This window comes from Aulonocara sp. 'chitande type north' Nkhata Bay, linkage group LG23 (genome assembly GCF_057382095.1).
Source record: "Aulonocara sp. 'chitande type north' Nkhata Bay isolate Kocher_YH1m ecotype deep benthic linkage group LG23, A_spYH_male_GT1.1, whole genome shotgun sequence".
Classification (NCBI taxonomy): Eukaryota; Metazoa; Chordata; class Actinopteri; order Cichliformes; family Cichlidae; genus Aulonocara; species Aulonocara sp. 'chitande type north' Nkhata Bay.
Window position 1 is genome coordinate 12,530,336 of NC_141365.1, and position 23,477 is coordinate 12,553,812.

Below are 23,477 nucleotides of genomic sequence, written 5' to 3' on the forward strand. Positions count from 1 at the left end.
TTGGAAAGGGGGGGGGGGGGGCATATGTCTGATAACTAATCAAAATTAAATAAACCTCTTCCTCTTGGTTTTCTCATGTCAGAACCCTAACTTTGGTTTAGGAGTGAGATGAGGAGGAGAGTAGTGGTTGAGGAGGCGGATGAAGAAGATGAGAAAGAAAAAATTAGAGAGAGAAAATTAAAATGTAAAAAATGTAAATGTTCAAAAATTGTTTGAAATTGATTTTGATGATTTTCAAAATTCAAATAACTGATAATTACTTATCTAATGCTGGTATATCAATTTTTTTTTTGTTCATCTTTGTTTATCTACATCAGCAGAAAAGCAATAAAAAAAAAAAGGATTCACTTTCTGTCCTTGATGATTGCTGCAGCCAACACAGCAGAAGATAACTAACAAGAAGGAAGTGATAACTAGTTATTGGACGTGAATGCTAATGGTTATCATGTCCAATAGCAGGCAGCCGAGTGTTGTGTGCATGACATCAGATGCAAAACCTCGATAGGCAAATAGCAGTTCAGTTACAGTAAGTGAACATCAGTAATTCAGTCCAAATTGGTTCTCAAACAAAGCAATTATAAAACAGCTGGTGTAGTTGCAATTATCACTGATGTTTCCTATCACTGTGGCTTAATCCAGGGCACATTTTTCTATGCACATATTATATATTTCTATGAATATACAGTGGGGGTCTAAAGGGGTTCTGAATAGTCTCGATAATTTCACACCATTTAAAAAATCATATAAAAGATGAAACTGGAGCTAAAATATCAGAATCTCAGGAGTGGGTCCACACCTCCATACACATTTCTTCCAGCTCTCTGTCTGTGTATGACCAGTCTTTTGCAGCTGAGGTGTAATAAAGAACAAAAGCACTGTTGACCTGCCCAATAATGACACCTCCTTGGTGGCTGAAGCTCAGGGGTTAGAGCAAGTCATCTGCGAAGGTTGGTGGTTCAATCCCTGGGTGCTCCAGTCCACATGCCAAATATCGTTGGGCAAGATACTAACTCCAAGTTGCTCTCCGACGAAGAACATAGAGTATGATTGTTGTAAATGTTGGATAGACACTTACATAGAAAAAGCATATTAAATATTTGTGAATGGGTGAGGCTAACTGTGTAAAGCACCATATAAGAACCAGTCCATTTACCAGAGTCATTCTTTTTCACAAATCTTTTAGCAGCCTTCTTGAAACATATGTTATCAGTATTATTGTTACTATTCATAGTAGTACAACAGTAGAGGTGATGTTAGTATTATTACTGATTATTGTATTATTATTGTTATTTATTGATGTGTCATGTAGCATGACAGATGTTCAATGTGATTACACAGACATTATGTAGGAGCGGATAATGGATAACAGGTACTGATCTTTAGAAAACTATTTCCTTTAACTATCTAACACATTTTAGGGTCGACTTGAAAGAAAGGCAAATATGAAAAGTAAAAGTGAGGTCAGAGGTCAAATGTGACATTTGGATGTAAACTATAATGTGACATTTAGAATTCCCATAGTTTTAAATGGCTCTGTACAGCATTATTATCACTTCAACATTTAAATGTCTATTTACCTTGAAAGAGAGGTCAGAGGTCAAATATGAGATGATATTTTAAATCTTTATTTAAAGATTAAAGACTGTGTCGCCCTCTCTCTGCCGCTCCCTACGCTACTTTCTATGTGCTGACAACAGAGGTGGGAAGTAACAAAGTACAAATACTTACACATGAGCTTCATATGTTTCCATTTTTTCATTTTTTCCAGTATTCATAATTTTGTTTCTGTTAGATTTTTGAGTTTTTGCTGCTTTCAGTCATTTAGACTATCGTGCATTTTTCTTTTTTTATGCCTTGTCACAGAAGTATTTGTTTTGTTCTTTGACCATCAGAGGGAGCCAGGTGTGCATCGGTCTGAGGAGAGCTGCTTATTGAGTCTTCTTACTGTACAGGTCTCTTGTTGTAATCCAGGAAAAGAATCATCCCATGATGGATATGAACATAGGTCATTATTATTATTATTTATTATTGTTATTTCAATTCAATTTAATTCAATTTTATTTATACAGCACCAAATCACAACAACAGTTGCCTCAAGGTGCTTTCAAAGGTCATCAGACAAAAATCAAATTGTAAGTCTTGTATGGAACCAGGCAGCAAAAAATTAGGAACACTCGAAGGCTGTAGGCCAATAATTTATTTTGTGAAAAGAAAAAAGGTGTTACTATCTTAGTGCAATCTTTCAAGTACAAACAAGTTAACTGATAACTAAAAATATGTATATTTAAAGGTTTCCTTTATTTGTTTATCCAAAAGTACAAATAATACTTATAATAGGAGACCAGGCAATTTCTTCTTACAGACATTTCAGCCGCCCTCAGTTGGTCAACACTTCTGTCATCAATTCTAGTTTTCAGCCAATAAGCCCCATGAGACTTAATTTTAATTTTTTTTTCAGAAAATGCGAAGCATTTGTATGATTTTGTTTGCCTGGACTTCCTTAGAGATTTGTAGACAGACACAGCTCAAATGAACAAAAGACAAACAAACAAAAACAAAACAATTAAATCTCTCCAGACACATGAATCATTTAAATTCATGTACATAGAGTTTCTTGACTAGGTGTTTTAAGTAAATAGTAAGTACTGTGTACCAGCACCAGAAATAACACTTTGTTGTTTTAAATGGCCTAAACTACTGTTATTTAGCTAAGTGTAAATGCAAATAGCACACAAAGTAGAAGACATGAGGTAGCGTAGCTCACTGAGTTCAGCAGGTGTCACGTTGGTGTGTGGATGTGGAGAAGAGAGGACCCAAACGCAGGACCCGCAGGCTGGTGAAGCACTTGGATGGTGTTTATTGTGATGACAGGATGAACAGAACATGAGACTAATGAATGGCTGAACTGGAATCACATGTGGGATTGAGGATGACAAGACAACAAACTGGAGGAATCTAAGGACTTAAATACATAGGATGATGATGATTAGAAACAGGTAAGTACACAGCTGAACTAAATCTGACTAATAACACAGGAAGTAGAACTAAACAAACCGGAAACACGTGGAAAACTAAACTGTGAGAGAGTGTAAACTGAAAATGCTGGGCCAGGAACCCTGACAGCTGGAGAAGCTTGGGTTCAAATCTACCACGACGGGCCGTCATCATCATCGTCATTTTCTTTATAAAGCGCTTTAAAACAACCACAGCTGACACAAAGTGCTGTACACTGGAACATGTACAGCACTTTGCATCAGCCATGCTGCATCTCTTGCTCTTGCTTTCTCTATCTGCATTTCTTCTTCACAGCTCAAACTTCTTTATGTTAAAACCTGCTCGTGTAGGATAGCTGAATACGTTAAAATCCAAGATCATCAGTAGATTATATGACGTGGTATCAACAATAAAACAAAAATAATAAATATGCATGTAATTTGAAAGTTTTAAAAAGTGAAAAAAGGAGAAATATATAACTCAAATTATTTTCAGTGTGGAGCAGTGAAAAGTGATTTTTATATCTGACTACTTAACACAAATGTAGCTTCAGTTCTGCACTTGGGTCATATAGAGCGGTGTTCCAAGTGCAAATGTAATTAGAGAAAAGCTAAAGTTACAACGTTCATATTTACACATTGGTGGGCCAGACAAAAAGTGCTGATGTGCTGCTACTTATTATCATCTGAGGCATATCAGAACACAAATAAGTACAAACTAATGCAGAGTATACGCCTCACAAGAACATGATTTTATCACAGCTTGCAGTAACATCCTTTGATGAATGTGGTTTTGCAACTTTCCAAAACACAGACTTCAAGTTTTAGAATAAACACGGAATATTATATACGCCCCTTTCTTACCAAAAGACTTGAATTTAGACGATAAGTGAGCTACTTCTACTCTTCTGCTTACTGAGAGTCCTTATTTCTGTTTTCTCTGGGTGGACAAAAATGACAGCTTGTTTAGCTCGTACCTTGAAGCAACAAAATGAAACTGGGGTTTAATAGAAAATTAAAAATAGTTTGTTATTTAAACTTTTGTTTGAATCAGCTGCAATGCAACCCGATACACTCAGATAACATGGGTGGGACTTTCGTGCCATCATGGGAACTCTTTAATCTTGGTGTTTTCATATAAGTGCTAAGATGCCTCGACAGATAGAGGCTTATACATGTACAGCCTTATTACATTGTGGTAAAAATGTCCTAAAATTTTTTAATGAGCATTAAGATTTTTTAACAGTTAAATAAAGTCAGTGTTTGGTGACCACCAGCTTTATGTAACTCAGTTAGCTTCAGTTTTATTTATATAGCACCAAATCAGAACAGCAGTTGTGTCAAGGTGCTTTATAATGTAAGGTAAAGATAATATATGTATAAAAATATAACTCCCTATGAGCAAGCGCTTTGGCAACAGTGGGAAGGAAAAACTTTCAAAACTTCTGGATTAGCTGAACGCTATTCAGGGAGTTTTTAGGACTTCCTGATAATAATGAATTACAGTCTTCTAGCCTAGAAGTAATAAATGCATGAACTAGTTTTTCAGCATCACTAAGAGGCAGGATATTTCTAATTTTAGAAATATTGCACAAATGGAAGAAAGCAGTCCAACATATGTGTTTAATATATTTAATATCCTGGTCAAAATGACTCCAAGGTTCCTCACAGTGTTACTAGAGGCCAAAGTAATGCCATCCAGAGTAAGAATACTTGGTAGTACTAGACCACCATTGTGGGGTTTTTTGTTTGTTTGTTTTGTTTTTTTTAATTTTTAGACTTATCCATAACTTTTTTTTTTAATTAAAAAAAACTGAAGCATTAATTAATGGCAGGACTTCTTTGAGCAGCCTTGTAGGAATGGGGTCTAAAAGGCATGCTGATGGTTGGAGGAAGTAATTACTAAAGTTAACTCAGAAAGATCAATTGGAGAAAAATACTCTAAATGAATATCAATGGTACTGAAAGTAGCTGTGCATAATGTTTTGTCTGTGAGATGGTTATGAGTAATTCTTTCTCCAATGATTAAAATTTTATTTGTGAAGAGGTTCAGAAAGTCATTACTAGTTAATGTTAAAGGAAGATAATAACAACAGTGGGCAATCTTATCACTACATGCTAAACATGTCAACACTTATCTTGACTTCTTTTACCACATCCTTAATTGGAGCAAAGATGTAGCTTAGTCAATCACGCTATCTTTGGTTGCTCTGGAACCTTTTCACTGACTGCATTGCAACACAGTCTGTCACATTAATCTACATTTCGTCCTTCATTTCATCATTTTACATTTTATAAAAAATGAAAATAAATCTGGGTTTTATATGATCAACTTTTGGTGAGTGAATGAATGAATGAATGATCCTGAGAAGATGGCAGGCAAAAGGACAGGCAAGTGAGAACAGTGGGTTGTTTAGGTTTCCACAATTGAGACACAAAGTGAATAAAGTGAATCTTGCCGTGGAGGCCGGCGTCCAGATTACTGAGCTGCAGGTGAGTTGAGCAGTGACTTGACAAGGTTACTGGAGGCACAAAGAAACAAAGAGGAAAAGGTAAGTACGAAGCATAGACATGGAAACATGAAACAGTGAGGCCTGGTTACCACCATCAGGTAGCTGATCAACTGGAGGAGAATAGATGACAACACTGGTCTTCAGTACAGCCTCGCTGATTGCCATCAATGGATAGCAGAAATAGAGAATAGAGAGAGACCTGCGACAGTCTGGTGACTTGTCCAGGGTGTACCCTGCTTCTCACCCTAAGACAGCTGGGATAGGATCCATCTTGATAAGGCGGGGGGGGTGTCAGAATGACAGTGTGTAGTATTTCACATCAACTTGAAGTGGTGGCCAAATGTAATCTGACCATACTGAGTCGGAACCTTGTAAGTCTCTCTGCAGCTTCTCTTCTCTTCTTTCATCATCTCTCCAAACCCATCACCAAAGAGGCTGTGTCTGCTCCTAGATCCCCCCCCCCCCCCCCCCCCAAAAAAAAAAATGAGTAGGGCTGCCACAATTAGTTGACTAGTCAAGTTTACGTTAACTATCAAAATTGTCGACGACTTATTTAAACAGTCAACGTGTCGTTTGAAGCTTTGTAAAATCCTGAAAGACGCAGGGATAAGTAGTAGAATTTAAAAGAGTAACAATGGATTGAAACAGAAGATGGCAGCAATGCATCTACAAAGATGCCAGCTGCCGTTAAACGCAGAAGAAGAAAAAGAAGCAGTCTCCGGTATCGTAGCTGGCGGCCACATTTGTAGGCCGATTACGTTACAGTGACGCAACGAAGACCGTTCAAATTTGAAGACTCTGACAAATACGTCCTCCGTTTCCCCAGAGACCCAGAGATGGGTCGGGTGTATTCTTCATGGCCCAACCTATCCCAGAATTCATAGCGCGACGCAGCCAATTCCAGTTTCCAACAATGGAAACTGGAGTTATATATGACACCTATAACTCTGTCTGTGTCACAAAATAAACTTTTAAGATTTTCTCAGGTGAGGATGTAGCTGTGTAAACTTCAAATATCTGCTCAATTTATCAAAACATTACATATTTGCAAAAGTACCACGGAGTTTTCGGAGACGTCTGTTACCCACCAGCTCGGCGACCGGGAGGTCAAGGCTCACTAGAGCTGGCGAGAACAGCGAACTCCTGGCACATCGTTTTCAAACCCCCCGTGGTCTTTCGCTACTCAGGTTAAACGTGATATATAGGCCACTTTGATAACTTAAAAATTTTATTATTTTTACACAACAGAATAAACGTCTGTGCCTATTAGTTAATTCATTAATTAATACCCAAGCTTTTAGGAGAAACCATCTGTTAAACTTGTTCACGGTGGTTAGGAACCATAATACTCCCTCTACAAACGCTTATAGCTGCCTATTTAAATAGTTCAAACACCAAATATACCTTAAACTGTGATTGTAAAACACCTTAATATCACTTCAGAGTTTACATGAATATTAATATTTGAAAATTAGGCTCGCAGCTCAGTCCACTCTAGAATCAGAATCAGAATCAGAATCAGAATGGGGTTTATTGCCAAATGTTGAGCAGGTTTACAACATTAGGAAATTGCTGCGGTGCTTCAGTGCAAACATAGTGTCATAAATAACACTTAAATAGACATGGAAAAAATAGGGATAAGAATTAAAAGTGCTACGTAGAAAGATATGTGCATGAGATATACATGAGATATATACATGAGAGTAAGAATTAAGAGTGCTACGTTGAAAGATATATACATGAGTGCAGGTGGTGATCAGTGCCAAACATGGAATGATGCAGTGACACAGCGTAGGGTCATGTGTTAGTGGCGGGGACAGCCATATGGTTATTGTTCATGTGTCCAACAGCAGAGGGGAAGAAACTGTTCTTATGGCGAGAGGTTCTGGTGCGAATGGACCGGAGCCTCCTGCCTGAGGGGAGCAGGTCAAACAGACTGTGTCCAGGGTGAGAAGGGTCAGCTGAGATCCGAGCTGCACGCCCCAGTGTCCTGGAGGTGTACAGGTCCTGCAAAGATGGGAGTCTGCAGCCAATCACCTTCTCAGCAGAGCGCACAACACGCTGCAGTCTCTGTTTGTCCCTGATAGTGGCTCCAGCGTACCACACGGTGATGGAGGAGGTGAGGATGGACTCGATGATTGCAGTGTAGAACTGCATCATCGTCCGTGTTGGCAGGTTGAATTTCTTCAGCTGCCTCAGGAAGTACATCCTCTGCTGGGCTTTCTTGATGACGGAGGTGATGGTGGGCTCCCACTTCAGGTCCTGGGTGATGGTGGTACCCAGGAAGCGGAATGAGTCCACAGAGGTGATGGGGGTGTCAGTCAGGATGATGGGGGGGAGTGGGGCTGTGTGCTTCCTGAAGTCCACAATAATCTCCACTGTCTTCTGGGCATTCAGCACCAGGTTGTTGTGGCTGCACCAGGACACCAGACGTTCAACCTCCCTCCTGTAGGCAGACTCGTCCCCGTCCGAGATGAGTCCAATAACGGTGGTGTCATCTGCAAACTTGATTAGCTTGACAGACTGGTGGGTGGAGGTGCAGCAGTTGGTGTACAGGGAGAAGAGCAGAGGAGAAAGAACACAGCCCTGAGGGGAGCCGGTGCTGATGGTCCGGGAGTCCGAGACATTCTTTCCCAGCCTCACATGCTGCTTCCTGTCCGTCAGGAAGTCAGTGATCCACCGGCAGATGGGATCAGGCACATTCATCTGGGAAAGCTTGTCTCGGAGATGGTCTGGAAGGATGGTGTTGAAGGCAGAGCTGAAGTCCACAAACAGGATCCTGGCGTAGGTTCCTGGGGAGTCCAGATGCTGCAGGATGAAGTGTAGGGCCATGTTGATGGTGTCATCTACAGACCTGTTGGCTCTATATGCAAACTGCAGGGGGTCCAGGAGGGGGGCCGTGAGGGTCCTGAGATGGGAGAGAACTAGGCGCTCAAAGGACTTCATGACCACAGATGTCAGAGCCACGGGTCTGTAGTCATTTAGTCCAGTGATCCTAGGTTTCTTGGGGACAGGGATTATGGTGGAGGACTTGAAGCAGGCAGGCACATGACATGCCTACAGTGAGGAGTTGAAAATGCCAGAAAACACTGGGGCCAGCTCGTTTGCAGTGTCTGAGGGTGGCAGGAGACACGCCGTCTGGGCCGGGAGCTTTCCGAGCATTCAGGTTCTTAAACTGCTTCCTCACATCTGCTTCATGAATATGAAGAGTTGTGGTGGGAGGAGGTGGTGTGAAATCCTCTTTTGTGTGGGGTGAGGAGGGGGGTGTTGTAGGTGAACGGTTTGAAGGTGGTGATGGCTCTATGGAGGGGGGAGAGGTGGGGGAATTAGTGTCCAAAGTGTCTCTATTGTTGGGGCCGTTGGAGGTGTGAAGGCTGCCTGATGGCTCGTCAAAACGACAGTAGAAGTCGTTAAGGGTGTTGGCCAAGAGCAAGTCATCAGTGGAGTGGGGGGTTTTAGGCTTGTAGTTTGTGATATTCCTAAAACCTTTCCACACAGAGGCCGAGTCATTCTCTGAGATCTGCTGCTGCATCTTCTCAGAGTGCTGATGTTTAGCAATGTCCACTTCTTTAGTGAACCTGTACTTGGCCTCTCTGTAGCAGTCCCTGTCTCCGCTTCTGAACGCCGTTCTCTTTTCCAGCCACAGCTTTTTGAGTTTAGGAGTAAACCAGGGTTTGTCATTGTTATAACTCACCCTGGTGCGTGATGGCACAATGCTGTCCTCACAGAAATGGATATAGGAGGTGACAGTGTCCGTAAACTCGTCCAAGCTGTTAGAAGCAGCCTTCATTGTGTCCCAGTCTGTAGACTCCAAACACGTGCGAAGCTCCTCCACAGCCTCGTTGCTCCTCGTTGCTAGCACAGCTGGCTGCCGGCAGAGCCTGCGGGAACGGTGGGGGCGCTCCTCAGCTCTTTTCTGGGTGGGTGGCACAGCTGCCCCTCCTGGTCCTCCCAGGGCTCTCATGCTCTGGGGGCCTCTAGATGTCTGGGGGCTGGATCTCATCCATGCCTGCTTCATGTCTTGGGGGGCAGGGCTATGGCTCCCCACACTATTAGATAGTTAGATGGAGGAACTGTTGGGTTTATCTAAGTACAAACCCTGCTGGAACGTAAGACAACCAACCGCAGCAGCAAAACAAGACACAAGACAGAGCTCTTTGTGAGCTCACTCGCGAGGAAAGCCGACCAAGGTCAAGCGCTGTTCCTTCCACATGAACCCCGTCAACCTCGGACGGACTCCTCGTACAGCTACTTTTACTGACAACAGTGATTACATGAATATGCATAGTTTGTGTGTGTGTGTGTCAAAATATGAGCCTGTGAAAACTGCTCAGTCAGGCCTAACAATGTTTTACTATGTTATCTGCAAAGAGATGAAACTCCCATGATGACCGGTGCCAGGAGCCTCCCGGGAGAATAGTGGGAGTCCTCCTTGCAGCAGCCCAACTAAGACAAAAGACTGTTGTAACTGAAAAGATATAGAGTGTGTGCTCTGCCATACCATATATCACCAAACAAGATGCGACCTTCCCATGAACTTAACATGTGTATGAGGTATGCCGAAACAGCAGAAGGGAGGGGAACGTCCTCCCCTCTCATGGTGCACACAGTGCACACAGAACCTTAGCAGACCTAAATAAGGATGACATATTTTATCAACATACAAACGATTATATATCTCTAAGCATAAATGATTATATTTTTCTAAGTACAAATAATAATCTTAAGTTATCACTCTCATAGGAACCTTTTGAATACAAGCACATTCACGTGCACAGGTGCGTGAGCATCAACTTATCCAGGTTGATGCTGTGGTCTCCCTACTGTGTTGTTCTCTTTTTTCTTGGTTTCTTCTTTTTCTTCCAGCAGGTGATCCAGCGGATTTTTAGTCTCCTTTCTCACTGTCCCTCTTGCCCTCTATTTTTCTTTCCCTCTCCTTTTCTTGAAATTCTCTTCTCTGCGTTTTTCCCTTTCCAGTCCCCCAGTCATGTCTTTTCCATTTGTAATTACTTAAATTTTAAAATAAACAAATAAATAAATACATAAATAATAATAATAATAAAGATCAATCAAGTGAACCGGTATGGATAAGCCATAATGATCCACTTGGAAAAATAAATCCGTTGGGCATTTCTCTTGGCCTTCACACAATAATTCTGATTGCCACAGTGCCGAACGGGACAGGCAAAGAAAAAGAAAAACCCCCAAAAGAGAAAAATGCTAACTTGTACTGACACTTTTGGATAATGTGTAATGAACTAAAATGAGTTTCTTAACAAAGCAGATGAAGCAGCTTTCACATACACACTCAGTGATACGATACACTCGTGAATCATCTCAGTAATGAAACCTGCATCTCAGCCGTCATCTTGGTGACTTCTGACCTCTCCTTCAAGGTAAATAGAAACTCTCTGAAGGTTGAAGTGATAATAATGTTATATATGATCATTACTGTCACTGTTTGTATTGAGAACATATAGGCATATATGGAATGATATATAGAAATTCCTGAGAAAGCTGGCCTCTTCTTTAAGGTCAAAAAAGGTCAAACTTTTATAAAATGACTTTTATCTTTAAAACTCTGCTTATAATTCTGCTCCCTTTGTTTGTACTGGAAACGTTTAGGAGAAGATACTGGTGTATGGGCTATCACATTTGACCTCTGACCTCACTTTTGCTTTTCACCATCCAATGCATCTTCTTCCGCTTTATCCGGGGCTGGGTCACGGGGGCAGCAGCCCAAGCAGAGAAGCCCAGACCTCCCTCTCCCCAGCCACCTCCTCCAGCTTATCCGGGGGAACACAAAGGCATTCCCAGGCCAGCCGAGAGATATAATCTCTCCAGAAAAGACTATCGTATAGAGCCTGCTCCACACACAAGCTGCACAGGCACCTGAGAACTGTCCACCCATCAGTGGAATGGGAAGATAAAACACAGTCAGTTGAGTGTGATATTAATATTTCTAAATGCCAACCTTTCCCTTAATTAAAGATCTGGGCATTCATTTTTTTTCTTTTTGTTTTGCATATTTTAATCAATATTTTATTGTGTTGTGGTTTGCAGTATCTTGTGTTGTTTCCTTTTAAATTTGTTTATAAGGAAAAATCTGAAAATTTAAATAGTTAAAAGTTGAATTGTAAATAGTTGTTTTTGTATTTTTGTAATTTTTTTTTACATTTTATGTGGAGTGAATAAATAAAAGAATATTTATATAATAAAAATATATATAAATAAAAACACATATTTTTTTTACATTAGTAGTTCATTTTGTGCATAATTTTATATTGTTGTTGATAATAAATTAATTAAAGCAACAAAACAACCTGAAGAGACTCTGGTCAGCTGGCACTAACAGCATCACTGTAGTTTTGTGAAAACAGGAAGTTGAAGGGATAATGGTGATAGCCTTGATATTAGCTTATCTAACATTCACTTGACAAAAAGTCATTTCACATAGTATCTGAGTTTCTTGTTTGTTTTGTTAACTCATATGTTTGCAATGACACTGAAATAAAGGAAATGAGACTGCGGCTTGTCAGAAGCATTTTTATTTCCATTTTTTGGTCACGATGACAAAGCAAGCAGAGAAAACCACTTCAAAATGTTTAAGTTTCAGTATGCAAAAGACGAACTTTTACACCAAACTGTTTCTGCCAGTCACAGTTTTGTTGATCCATTGAACGTATTTTGTGATGTCGGTGTAGACGTTGGGCTCCTCTGGGTAATTGCAGATACCATTGTGGTTATAAGAAACAATGCCAACAGCTAACCCTTGACACACCAGAGGTCCCCCAGAATCACCCTGTGAGGAGCAAAGATTTTAATTTTTCTATTTAAAAAAATGATTCTTTTGTTGATGGAATACAAGTTTAACTTTCAGTGAAAACAGAACACATACCTGACAGAATCCTTTGTCTGTGCCATATCCACCTGCACAGACAACGTTGGCAGGAAGATGACCCCACTGGTCCTCACAGACTTGTTTCTCAATGACAGACACGTCCACCACCATCAGCTCATCAACAGGTTTATTAGCATCAGTTTTAGTTTTTCCCCATCCAGCCACCTGACACACTTGGTTTTCTTGAAGGTGTATTTCTTCAGGTGGAAGCTGAATTGTTCGTACCATGTGGCCTAGATGAGCCTTCTCAGACAACTGGAGACAAACACAATAAAGTAAAAATGCCATTTTTCTTATGATTGCTCTTTTGTTGCAATGTAATTAGAATAATAAGACCGCAAATATGTCATCTAAAACTGTTGTGAACATGAACATGTACTTACTTTAATCAGCATGATGTCATTACCCTGTCCAACCTGTTGATAATTTTCATGGATGGTTTTGTTTTCAATCTTTATTTTTTGATGATTGCCGTTCTTGAGATTGTGGTTGCCGAGAACAACGTATGTGGGGTTGCTGAAGGAGTGATCAATGAATAAATCAACACATTTTTTAAATGCATTTCAGTGACATGAGTCAGAGATTACAGGAAAAGATGTCTGATTACTCACTATTTATTACAGTGTGCAGCCGAGACTACAAAGTCTTCAGTGATGAGAAATCCTCCACAAACATGGTGACTGTTGTTGTTCTGCACAGAGGCCATGTACTGCATCGAGTTCTCTGGGGCTTTTTTACCATCTATGATGTGACTTCCATGTGCTGAAACAAGTAAAAGAACAAACTAAAGAAAATGTAGTTAATGCCATATTAAATGATCAGAGAATAATAACAAAGCTTTCTTACCGAGCTTTCCGAGGCATGCCAGAAGATGAAGGAGCAGGCTTTTCTGCAGACCGAGCATGATGCCAGCGAAATAGTTACCATGTGTTTGAGTGTCTAGGTGAACCTTTTATACAGCAGTTTGTCTCACTGACAAGTATGATTACAATCAATCTTAATTTACTTTCTGTTACGCCCCAGTCTAGGGGTACAGGAATGTAGCATAAGAGTTAAAAAAGGAAGTAACACCTTCTAACCACATTATTTATGCGACGCAAGTTTTCATGTTTGGCAATTTACATGATCTTTTTTGTACAAAAGGCCCCATTGTTACGGTTTTATTCTGTTCAGTTGTTAGTTCACCTGTAGTTTTTTAGAGTGGCCACCCCGCCGTTTTGTATGAGAGAGACTATGGGCAGGGAGAAACGTGGGCAAGGCACCTGAGCTTTTCTGCTCCAGATTACCAGCAGAGAAGTGGTCATTCCGTGAGAAGTGTGTGTTAATGAGCAACGTAAGTTTGTGATGTGTGAGAATGTGATAATAAGATCAGAGCGATCCCACCGTCCCTCCTGTTTTTGTGTAATATCCAAAACTATGGTTAGCGGGCGATATTTAACAAGCCCTGTGTTATGAGCCCTGTTGTTATTTGCTAATGGTCTGACATTAAGAAGTGTTGGGAGTGATGGTAGCATCAGCAGATTTTGATCACTCTCTGTTTTTGGTCTGTTGATATTTATAATGATGTTGTTAATTATTATGATTTGGGAAAGTTATATAGTGATGTTTGTGTAGACAGTGAGAAGTTCAAGGGATCAAAAAATATGTGGTTCCTTATTATAAAGGAAACGCTCTCAATATGGGATTCATAATGTTTACTTGGGGTCCTATCTCCACCATTTAGGACCCAAATGATGTCAGTAGTACCCGGGTTGGTCAGACTGAGTGAGTGATGACTGTGATGAATTGACTTCACCTGCTGTGATGGTACCTAAGTGGATAATAGAGTATGAGATGTTTGGGGAAAGAAGTTTTGCTCCAAGTCTATGTGGATGTATACCATCGTATCTGAATGACTGTGTGAGTTCTCAGCAGAGGTTGACATTGTCAGTGAAGGAGACGGTGCAGTGGGAGTGGTTTGTGGCTCAGCTGCAGGGGAAGGGTGGAGCAGTGGGTTTTGGGGTGTGGTGTAGGCGGAAACTGACTCCCACAGCTGTTCTCAATCACCTGGTCATGCCTTTGAGACATATCTATTCAGCAGACAGGCAGGCATGTAATTTAATTACATTTTATATGATGGATTATGCAGAAAAAGTAGAATTGGGCTGAAAGATCTATCGCTTTATTACCTATTCAGGTTGTAAATCATGTTTTTAAAAAGTAACTAAGTAACTAATTACTTTTGAAAATAAGTAATCAGTAAAGTAACGGGATTACTTTTTTGGGGAAAGTAATCAGTAATTACTTACTGATTACTTTTTTCAAGTAACTTGACCAACAATGCTTGTGACCATTACCCAGTTTAACTGCCATTGCACTTTAATTTGTTTTTCTTTTAATTAAAAAACAACTACTTTGAGATTTGCATCCCATTGTTCTTCTGCTGTCAAAAAAAAAACTATTTAACTTTTACTCTGAGTACATTTTAAATTAGCTACTTTTTACTTTTACTTGAGTACATTTTTAGATAGGTAATTTTACTTGTACTTGAGTAAAATTTAATCAAAGTAATATTACTTTTACTTGAGTAGAATATTTTAGTACTCTTTCAACCTCTGTTCATATCCAGCAATAAGAGCTGTGTTTTTTGAGTTAAAGTCCTGCCTGTGAGTCTGCATTTGGGTTGACTCCTGCTGGCTTAACAGCCAGTTTATGACTCTTTTGGGTTGAATAGAGCTTCTCATATCTATACAATTATATCAACACAATTTCATTCTAATGTAGTTGGTAGAATTTGGAGGTTTGGACTCTTTTTTATAAGTATAATGTGTAATTTTATATACTTATTTGCCTTTGTGTTTTAGATTAAGAGTCGATGCTCTACACTCACAGTTATGAAACTATTACTGTGGTTAGTGGAACTGCACTCACAGAGCTTTTCATCTGTTGAATTATCATTCATACAGCATCTGCAGCATTAATGTGAATTTATTATTCATTATCCTCATCCTCATAAATCTGTACTCCAGCTGTAGTAAGATATAGTGCACATAAATTAAACCTTTTGTGTTGCTGTTTGAGCCTCATTGCCCTGCACTGAAGCTCAGAGGAAGACTTGTATGGGTCTCTGTTGAACCACTAGAGCATGCTGTTTCAGTAGATGAAGTTATTAAAATGTTTGATAAAATCTTCCAGCACAGGTGTGTGCAGTATTAAAAAAAATTCAAGCCACTGCAAACCAGGTCATTCTACTATTACCCTCAAATCTTGTCTTTTTGCCAATAATCACCCCTCTCCACAAACATCAGGTGGTGACTTGTGAGAGCGAGGACAAGGATTGTGTAATGCATTTATAGTAAAAACAAACAGAATCTCCACCGAGCACATGTTGGATCTGACAGTAAGCCGACAAAATCCTCATATTACTTAAATACCAAAAAGTAGTCATTCCCTGAACCCAGCATGTTTTTGAGCTTTACTGTAGTATGTTTCTGTTCATCATTCATAGAGCAACAAACAAGGAATATAAAAAATGAAATGTTATGAAACATATTTTCTCATTTTCTGGTAGAAGAATGTGGCTCTGCAGTCATTGACCTGTATCCATGGTAAAACCTGCAGACTTAAAATTATATTATGAATATAATTTACCAATTAAAAAAAAAAGTAAAAATAATAAAGCTGTACCAGAAGAGCTGTTCAAGTCTGAATTTGATTACTTCATTTGACACTGAACTTCAGTTTAATTGGAGAAAACTGAATTAAAATTTTGAGAAGCAAAAAAACATACAAGGATGCAAATATGTCTTTCGTCACAGGCAAACTGAAGCGTGGTCCACTACAAAGGCAGAAATAATATAAAAAATTCAGCCTTTTGGCTGTTACAGAAAGAAATGACAGATCGAGTGTGGGATACGTTTGTATTTTTGTTTTTGGTTAAACCGATGAAAGAATCAGAAATTCTCACATTTCAATAGTGAAAAGAAAAACCTTTTTATTTTAAGTGTTTTACACAAAAAAATGTTTTCGGAAACTTATTTTTTTCCAGAACCTCGTCGATCCACCGACGGTAATTTGAGATGTCCGTATAGACGTTGGGTTTATTGGGGTAATTGCATTTCGCCTTATAGTTGAAAGAAGCAAAACCAACAGCAAACCCATGACACACCAGAGGACCACCAGAATCTCCCTGTGAGGAGGAAGAATTTTAACTTATCAGTTTATGTTCATTGTGTTTATGTTTTTAAGATATGTAAACATGAAACCTGTTTAAACTGAAAGGACAGAAAACATACCTTACAGAATCCTTTGGTTGTTTCATATCCACCTGCACAGGTTACATTGGCAGGAAGATCAGGCCATTTTTCTTTACAGACCCTTGGGTTAATGACAGACACGTCCACCACCCTCAGCTCATCAACAGGTTTACCACGAGTTTTAGTTGTTCCCCATCCAGCCACCTGACACACTTGGTTTTCTTTTAGGTTTATTTCAGCATGTGGAATTTGAATTATTTCTACTCTGTGGCACAGTTTAACTTTCTCAGACAGCTGGAGACACAAGATGAAGTAAAAAATATATCTATGTTCATACGATAGTTCTCTAGATATAATCTGAATAATAAAACCACATAGAATAATCCTTTAATTGTCCCACAAGGGGAAATTACACAACATGTAAACTGTTGTGAACATGAGCATGTACTTACTTTAATCAGCATGATGTCATTACCCTGTCCAACCTGTTGATAATTTTCATGGATGATTTTGTTTTCAATCTTTATTTTTTGATGATTGCCGTTCTTGAGATTGTGGTTCCCGAGAACAACGTGTGTGGGGTTGCTGAAAGAGTAATCAGTGAGAGGTAATCAATACAATGTGTTTTAATGACATGAGTCAGAGATTACAGCAGAAGATGTTTGATTACTCACGAGTCATCACAGTGTGCAGTCGAGACTACAAAGTCTTCAGTGATGAGAAATCCTCCACAAACATGTTGACCCTTGTTGTTCTGCACAGAGGCCATGTACTGCATCGAGTTCTCTGGGGCTTTTTCACCATCTATGATGGCAATAACATGTGCTGAAAAAGTCAAATAAAGCAAACCAAAATGAAGTTAACGTTCCATTAAACGGTCGCAGGACAATAAGAAAGACTTGCAGTTCTTACTGAGTCGTCCGAGACATGCCAGAACATGGAGGAGCAGGATTTTTTGCAGACTGAGCATGATGCCAGCAAAAAAGGTGAAGTTGTGTTGGCAGGACTGTGAAGTGGAGGTTTTACACAGCAGTTGCTCTGTCAAATTTGATTATCACATTTTGACTTCTAACCGCATCCTGGTTTTTTTGGGGACTTGTGTTATCTTTACATTATCTTGTTGTCTTCCTGAAACACATGGGCTGTTTAATGGTTGCGAGTTTCTCTCTCACACCACAACTTTAGTACACCATCAGCACATGCACACAAACCTGCCTAAACCTTCAAAAAGCTGGGTTGTTGAAGCATTTTGCACCACTGTTAAAGCTCAAAACAACAATTCTCACTGAGTTGCTGATTTCATATTTGAACCAAGACTAATAACATCATGGTACTTGGCTCATAATCTGTCCACCAGCAATGTAAAAACAGGAAGGAGATGCCTTTTCATTTAGCGCCTCCTTGGGGCCATTTCTTCCACTGTGTGAACTGTTTATGGAGCGAGGGTTGCAGGATTTGTCCTGTAGTAGGGCACTACGACTCTTCTGTAGAAGGCATTATTATGGAGCATGGTCTTTTGAAGGAAGAATATGTAAATAGTGCTGTGGCGGTAAAGAGAGTGTCAGAAAAATTCATGAGTTTGAAGCTGGAAATTGAAGATGTGATGCTGAAGTCAGTTGGATGAAGCAGTAAACATCCGTGCAGGTGAAGGGAGCAGAGGCAATGAGGAAGTGTTGATCAGGTGTTGATTGGGTATGGTGTTAAGGAGAGAAATGCTGATGGTGTTGGATTTTGCCAAAAGGATGGAAATGACTGTGTGGTGAACCTCGTGAAAAACGAGGAACATGTATAAGAGTGGAGCAAAGTGTAAACATGTGGAGTGCATCTTTGCAGAAGAAACAAAAGATAGTAGACTACTAAGACAGGCTCCTTGTGGCAGGGCAGAGTTATCAGATGACTGTAAAAGTCTAGCTGAAGTGCTAAGGGAAACATGCCATACCATCTGTAAACATGATAGCTCAAAAAGTGTCGAATGAATTCTGTTAAAACATTGTGTGTGAAGCGGGGTCATGTTAACAAGCCATTTAAATTTGGCTCACATCCACCTTTGACCGACTTCAAGGGCAACTTCAAGATTTATTGGTGGAAAACTGAAAAAGAAGCCTTTTAAGATTAAAAGTGTGGTGTGTATTGTCGACATATTGAAAGGACTGCATAAAGATTTAAGGATTTTTCTGGAAACCACACAGGGGAGGACAGAGGAAGAACATGACAAAGGAGACTGAGACAATGGCCGTGTTCCAAAATCGCCTCCTATCTCCTATTAATGGCTGTGCCTCATGTTATCTGTCTGAGCTGCTGCACCCTTATGTCCTGCCTCATTCTCTCAGGTCAGCAGACCAGATGCTTTTGCTCGTTCCAAACACTCAACGTAAGCACAGAGGTAGGAATAAAGTGCTGCAGTTTGCAGGCCTTCTGACCAAAATAATCCAGTGTAAGCTCAGGTTTCAGTCCAGTGGTAATCTCTGAAAATAGGCAGTTCTGATAAGTGAGAGGAGGCTGAAGGAAAATCAGTATGTTTTGATATAATGTTACTGTGCCACATGCGTGTGCCAACATTCAGGCATTCATCTAACACAGTAACAGTATTAATTACAGATTCTGCAGAGAGAAGCCGCTCGCTGTGTGCGCACTGCTGAGAAAAAGAAGCTGAGCTCGATTTATTTCTGCTCTGTTTCATGAAAACTGTGTTAGTGAGGAGCAAAGAGTGGGCTCACCGACACACTTGGCATGAAGACTGAGTGAAGAGTTTCAATACAGAGAGTTCTCTCTCGTTCTGATAACATCTCGCCTCCGAAAAATAAACTCTTCTATTAGCAGCTATTACAGCCACCGCAGGCTGAATACAGGATTTGTTTTTCCATGGTAAATTTTGTGCAACTTGCAAGAAACTTTGTGTCATAGACTTTTCAATTCACATTTGCCTCACTCATTTAAATATTCTCCACCTGAAAAATCAAAATCACTGTAAATCAGACACAGCCGTCCCAGATATTTAACAATCAATCAAATATCTTTGCTTTTATGATCCTAACCTCATTGTGTCACTGACACTCAATATTCACATTAAACCACTAGGTGGTGATCTCTGATATACACTCAACAAAAATATAAACACAACACCTTTGTTACTGCTCCCATTCCCCATGGGATGGACGTAGAGACCTAAAATTCATTCCAGATACACAATATAAACATCCCTCCCAAACAGTGGTCACAAATCAGTCCAAATGTGTGGTAGTGGGCACATCTGCTATATTGAGATAATCCATCCCACCTCACAGGTGTGCCACATCAGGATGCTGATCTGACATCATGAGTAGTGCACAGGTGTACCTCAGACTGCCCACAACAAAAGGCCACCCTGGAATGTGCAGTTTTGTCTCACAGCAAAATGCCACAGATGCCACAAGCAATGAGGGAGCGTGCAATTGGCATGCTGACAGCAGGAATGTCAACCAGATCTGTCGCCCGTGCATTGAATGTTCATTTCTCAACCATAAGCCGTCTCCACAGGCGTTTCAGAGAATATGGCAGCACATCCAACCGGCCTCACAACCGCAGACCTCGTGTAACCACACCAGCCCAGGACCTCCACATCCAGAAGGTTCACCTCCAAGATCATCTGAGACCAGCCACCCAGACAGCTGCTGGAACAATTGGTTTGCACAACCAAACAATTTCTGCACAAACTGTCAGAAACCGTCTCAGGGACGCTCAACTGCATGCCCGTCGTCCTCATCGGGGTCTTGACCTGACTCCAGCTCGTCGCCGTAACAGACTTGTGTGGGCAAATGCTCACATTCGATGGCGTCTGGCACGTTGGAGAGGTGTGCGCTTCACGGATGAATCATGGTTCACATTGTTCAGGGCAGATGGCAGCTGAGAATGTCCCAGTTCTTGCATGGCCAGCATACTCACCGGACATGTCACCCATTGAGCATGTTCGGGATGTGCTTGACCGGCGTATACGACAGCGTGTACCAGTTCCCACGAATATCCAACAACCTCGCACAGCCATTGAAGTGGAGTGGACCAACATTCCACAGGCCACAATTGACAATCTGATAGACTCCATGCGACGATGTGTTGCACTGCATGAGGCAAATGGTGGTCACACCAGATACTGACCGGTTCTGGGTCCCCAGACCCCCAATAGCGCAAAAAACTGCACATTCCAGGGTGGCCTTTTGTTGTGGGCAGTCTGAGGTACACCTGTGCACTACTCATGATGTCAGATCAGCATCCTGATGTGGCACACCTGTGAGGTGGGATGGATTATCTCAATATAGCAGATGTGCCCACTACCACACATTTGGACTGATTTGTGACCACTGTTTGGGAGGGATGGTTATATTGTGTATCTGGAATGAATTTTAGGTCTCTACGTCCATCCCATGGGGAATGGGAGCAGTAACAAAGGTGTTGCGTTTATATTTTTGTTGAGTGTATTTTGTGGGCACTGTGTGGCTTCAACCCAGTTCACAGTAATACTGGTAAAACTAGAAAATGAATGATGATTATTAAAAAGCACATATGATTAACATGTGAGCAAATTGGCAAATTATATTTTTTATTTTCAAAACTACTGATGATTGTTATAACACATTAAGAACACTACTGGCTGTGTGTGTGTGTGTGTGTGTGTGTGTGTGTGTGTGTGTGTGTGTGTGTGTGTGTGTGTGTGTGTGTGTGTGTATGTGGTGTCTGCTCAGCGTATAAAGCTGTGGATCACAGTGGACTTCAGTGAATTCAACATCCGCTCAGCGAGAAGTACGACGACATGTTGTGCCTGAGGAATTTCAGTGTTTTCATCTTGTTCATGCTTCTTTCCATCATCCAGTCAGGTGAATGACGTTTTGTACTTTAGTTTACATTACTGACTAAAAAATCTGCTGATTTTCTTATGTGACTGGATTTTTTTTGTTGTTTTGGGTCATGGTTCTGAGATGGAAGGAAGGAAGTTAAGCCACACTTGCTGCCCTTCATGGTTTATTTGACAAGCAAGAAATCTATGTGTGTGTGTGGGGGGGGGGGGGGGGGGGACATTAATCCACCCACAATGGGTCCTGACAGCTGCTCACTGCACTGGGTAAGAACCCAAGGTTCACTTTTCCTAAATTTCCAAATCAAAATATTGCAGTATTTATTTTCAACAGAAGATGTGAAGTGTAATGCAGATGGAGATAATTAACACACCCACAAACTGCTCCAATAATATCTCGATTTAGAGTGAGTACAATATAAATGTTATTGCTGGATTTTCATACAATGCAAAAATAAATATGATCAATATAAAGCTTTATAAAGGTAACTGATGTGTTTTCTTACCCAGAGCGTAACTCCTCCTGACAGGCAGGGGTTGCACTAAAATGTTATGCTTTTATAAGAACACGACCTTTAAACTTTTGACCTTGAAAATTACATACTAAAATTGTGTATTTTATTATCTTTACTCATTGTGATGTCAAAGGGCTTTGTATTGAAAAAATAATAAGTGTGTTGTACAGTTTGAAGATGATCCATAAACAATTGTGGGCAATTTCAAGTTTGATGTGGCTTTGACCTGATTTTCACCAACATGAAATCAGCTTGAGTTGTTATTTGTGTCTGACATCACACAACGCTTGAAAACTAGCAAACAGACAAACAAACACAAAGAACCGATTACATCCTGCCCTCCTTCAAGTGGAGAAAAATCCCTTTTTTTTTTTAATCTATAACATTTAATAATGTTGAAGTTTGTCACTCAGTTGGAGGAAAGTGTCATGCAGATCCATCTGAGGCTCAGTAACAGCCATAGCCCAGGCGTATGTAATAATACACAACTATGATTTGAACAGTTTTACACACTCCTGACCTTTTGATGTAAGTGAAGTGTCATCACTACACTGAGTTTTTCTTTTGCAGAATGAGCAAGGCGATCCTGGGAGCGCACTCCATCGCCAAAGAGGAAGAAGAGTGGAGGCAGGTCCGAGAGGTTGAGAAACATTTTGCTCATCCTAACTATTTCAATCATATTGTGGGCAATGACCTCATGCTCACACCAGGTAAGCATAAAATTCAGTGTCCAGTAGCCGGTCAAGCAAAGATACAACAATGTAAATAAGTTTGTTTCCACCTTATAAAGTCCATTTCTGTGTATGTTTATACATGTTTCAATAATTCGCTGCACCTTTTTCCCATTTTCCAAACAAAATATATGAATTATTAAGTAGTGACCCAGACTTTATCACAGTGGCAAGTCTGTAGCATATAGATAGTCACTGTCAAAATGTAACATTTCTTTTTAACCATTTCTCAGCTTAAGGAACCAGTAAATGCAACCAAGTCTGTAAAATGGCTCCAGTTGGGCAAAATTGTCAAAGACCCTGCAGATGGCACCACGTGTCTGGTTGCTGGATGGGGAATAACTGAAGAGAACCACACCTCGGATGTTCTCAAGTCTGTCCGCGTGACTGTGATCGGCAGACATAAGTGTAACTCTTGTGAATATTACAACTACGCACCTTTAATCACCAGTGACATGGTATGTGCTGGTTCAAATGGCAAAAAAGCAGCGGATACCTGTCAAGTAAGTATGAAGAATGTATATGAGCACGTAATCATTGAGCTCAGCACCATTTTGACGTTTTGACACCTGTAAGTGAGAAAAAGGTCTACAGTGCATATGTACTTGCTGCAGGGGGATTCCGGAGGCCCACTGCTGTGCGGCTTTCAGCTGGTTGGAGTTACTTCTTTTGGAGCTGGTTGTGGGGACATTTACAAGCCTGGAGTCTACTCATTTCCCTCAAAGAGGCAACTCAAGTGGATCAAAGAAACTATGAAGTCTTAA

General features: G+C 40.4%; 3 protein-coding genes across 3 annotated transcripts; 1 reads left to right on the forward strand and 2 right to left on the reverse strand.

Moving 5' to 3' along the window:
* Nucleotides 1–12,140: 12,140 nt before the first annotated feature.
* LOC147301333 (mast cell protease 8-like) lies at nucleotides 12,141–13,313 on the reverse strand. Its single transcript, XM_086281825.1, has 5 exons — nucleotides 13,254–13,313; nucleotides 13,019–13,169; nucleotides 12,791–12,923; nucleotides 12,405–12,662; nucleotides 12,141–12,308 (listed from the first exon to the last, which is right to left on the reverse strand). Exons 1-5 carry the CDS (start codon nucleotides 13,309–13,311, stop codon nucleotides 12,141–12,143), a joined length of 768 nt encoding a protein of 255 aa, XP_086137951.1. The 5' UTR covers nucleotides 13,312–13,313.
* A 2,899-nt stretch (nucleotides 13,314–16,212) lies between these two features.
* LOC147301334 (granzyme B(G,H)-like) lies at nucleotides 16,213–17,688 on the reverse strand. Its single transcript, XM_086282342.1, has 5 exons — nucleotides 17,555–17,688; nucleotides 17,317–17,467; nucleotides 17,095–17,227; nucleotides 16,682–16,936; nucleotides 16,213–16,575 (listed from the first exon to the last, which is right to left on the reverse strand). The coding sequence occupies exons 1-5, from the start codon at nucleotides 17,610–17,612 to the stop codon at nucleotides 16,381–16,383; spliced, it is 792 nt and encodes a 263-aa protein (XP_086138468.1). The 5' UTR covers nucleotides 17,613–17,688; the 3' UTR covers nucleotides 16,213–16,380.
* A 4,976-nt stretch (nucleotides 17,689–22,664) lies between these two features.
* Nucleotides 22,665–23,477, forward strand: LOC147301335 (granzyme A-like). The gene is made up of 3 exons (XM_086282798.1): nucleotides 22,665–22,686; nucleotides 22,942–23,216; nucleotides 23,328–23,477. The coding sequence occupies exons 1-3, from the start codon at nucleotides 22,680–22,682 to the stop codon at nucleotides 23,475–23,477; spliced, it is 432 nt and encodes a 143-aa protein (XP_086138924.1). The 5' UTR covers nucleotides 22,665–22,679.

What these genes read in the sequence shown, in the direction of transcription:
- LOC147301333 (XM_086281825.1), bottom strand. Translation starts at nt 13,311, where the DNA reads ATGCTCGGTCTGCAGAAAAGCCTGCTCCTTCATCTTCTGGCATGCCTC. An exon ending in GCTGCACACTGTAATAAATA is followed by an intron (nt 12,924 to 13,018) that starts GTGAGTAATCAG and finishes TCACTCCTTCAG; the next exon opens with CAACCCCACATACGTTGTTC. An exon ending in ATGACATCATGCTGATTAAA is followed by an intron (nt 12,663 to 12,790) that starts GTAAGTACATGT and finishes GTTTGTCTCCAG; the next exon opens with TTGTCTGAGAAGGCTCATCT.
- LOC147301334 (XM_086282342.1), bottom strand. Translation starts at nt 17,612, where the DNA reads ATGCTCAGTCTGCAAAAAATCCTGCTCCTCCATGTTCTGGCATGTCTC. An exon ending in GGCATGTCTCGGACGACTCA is followed by an intron (nt 17,468 to 17,554) that starts GTAAGAACTGCA and finishes TGACTTTTTCAG; the next exon opens with CACATGTTATTGCCATCATA. An exon ending in ACTGCACACTGTGATGACTC is followed by an intron (nt 17,228 to 17,316) that starts GTGAGTAATCAA and finishes TTACTCTTTCAG; the next exon opens with CAACCCCACACACGTTGTTC.
- LOC147301335 (XM_086282798.1), top strand. An exon ending in AAGCAGCGGATACCTGTCAA is followed by an intron (nt 23,217 to 23,327) that starts GTAAGTATGAAG and finishes TACTTGCTGCAG; the next exon opens with GGGGATTCCGGAGGCCCACT.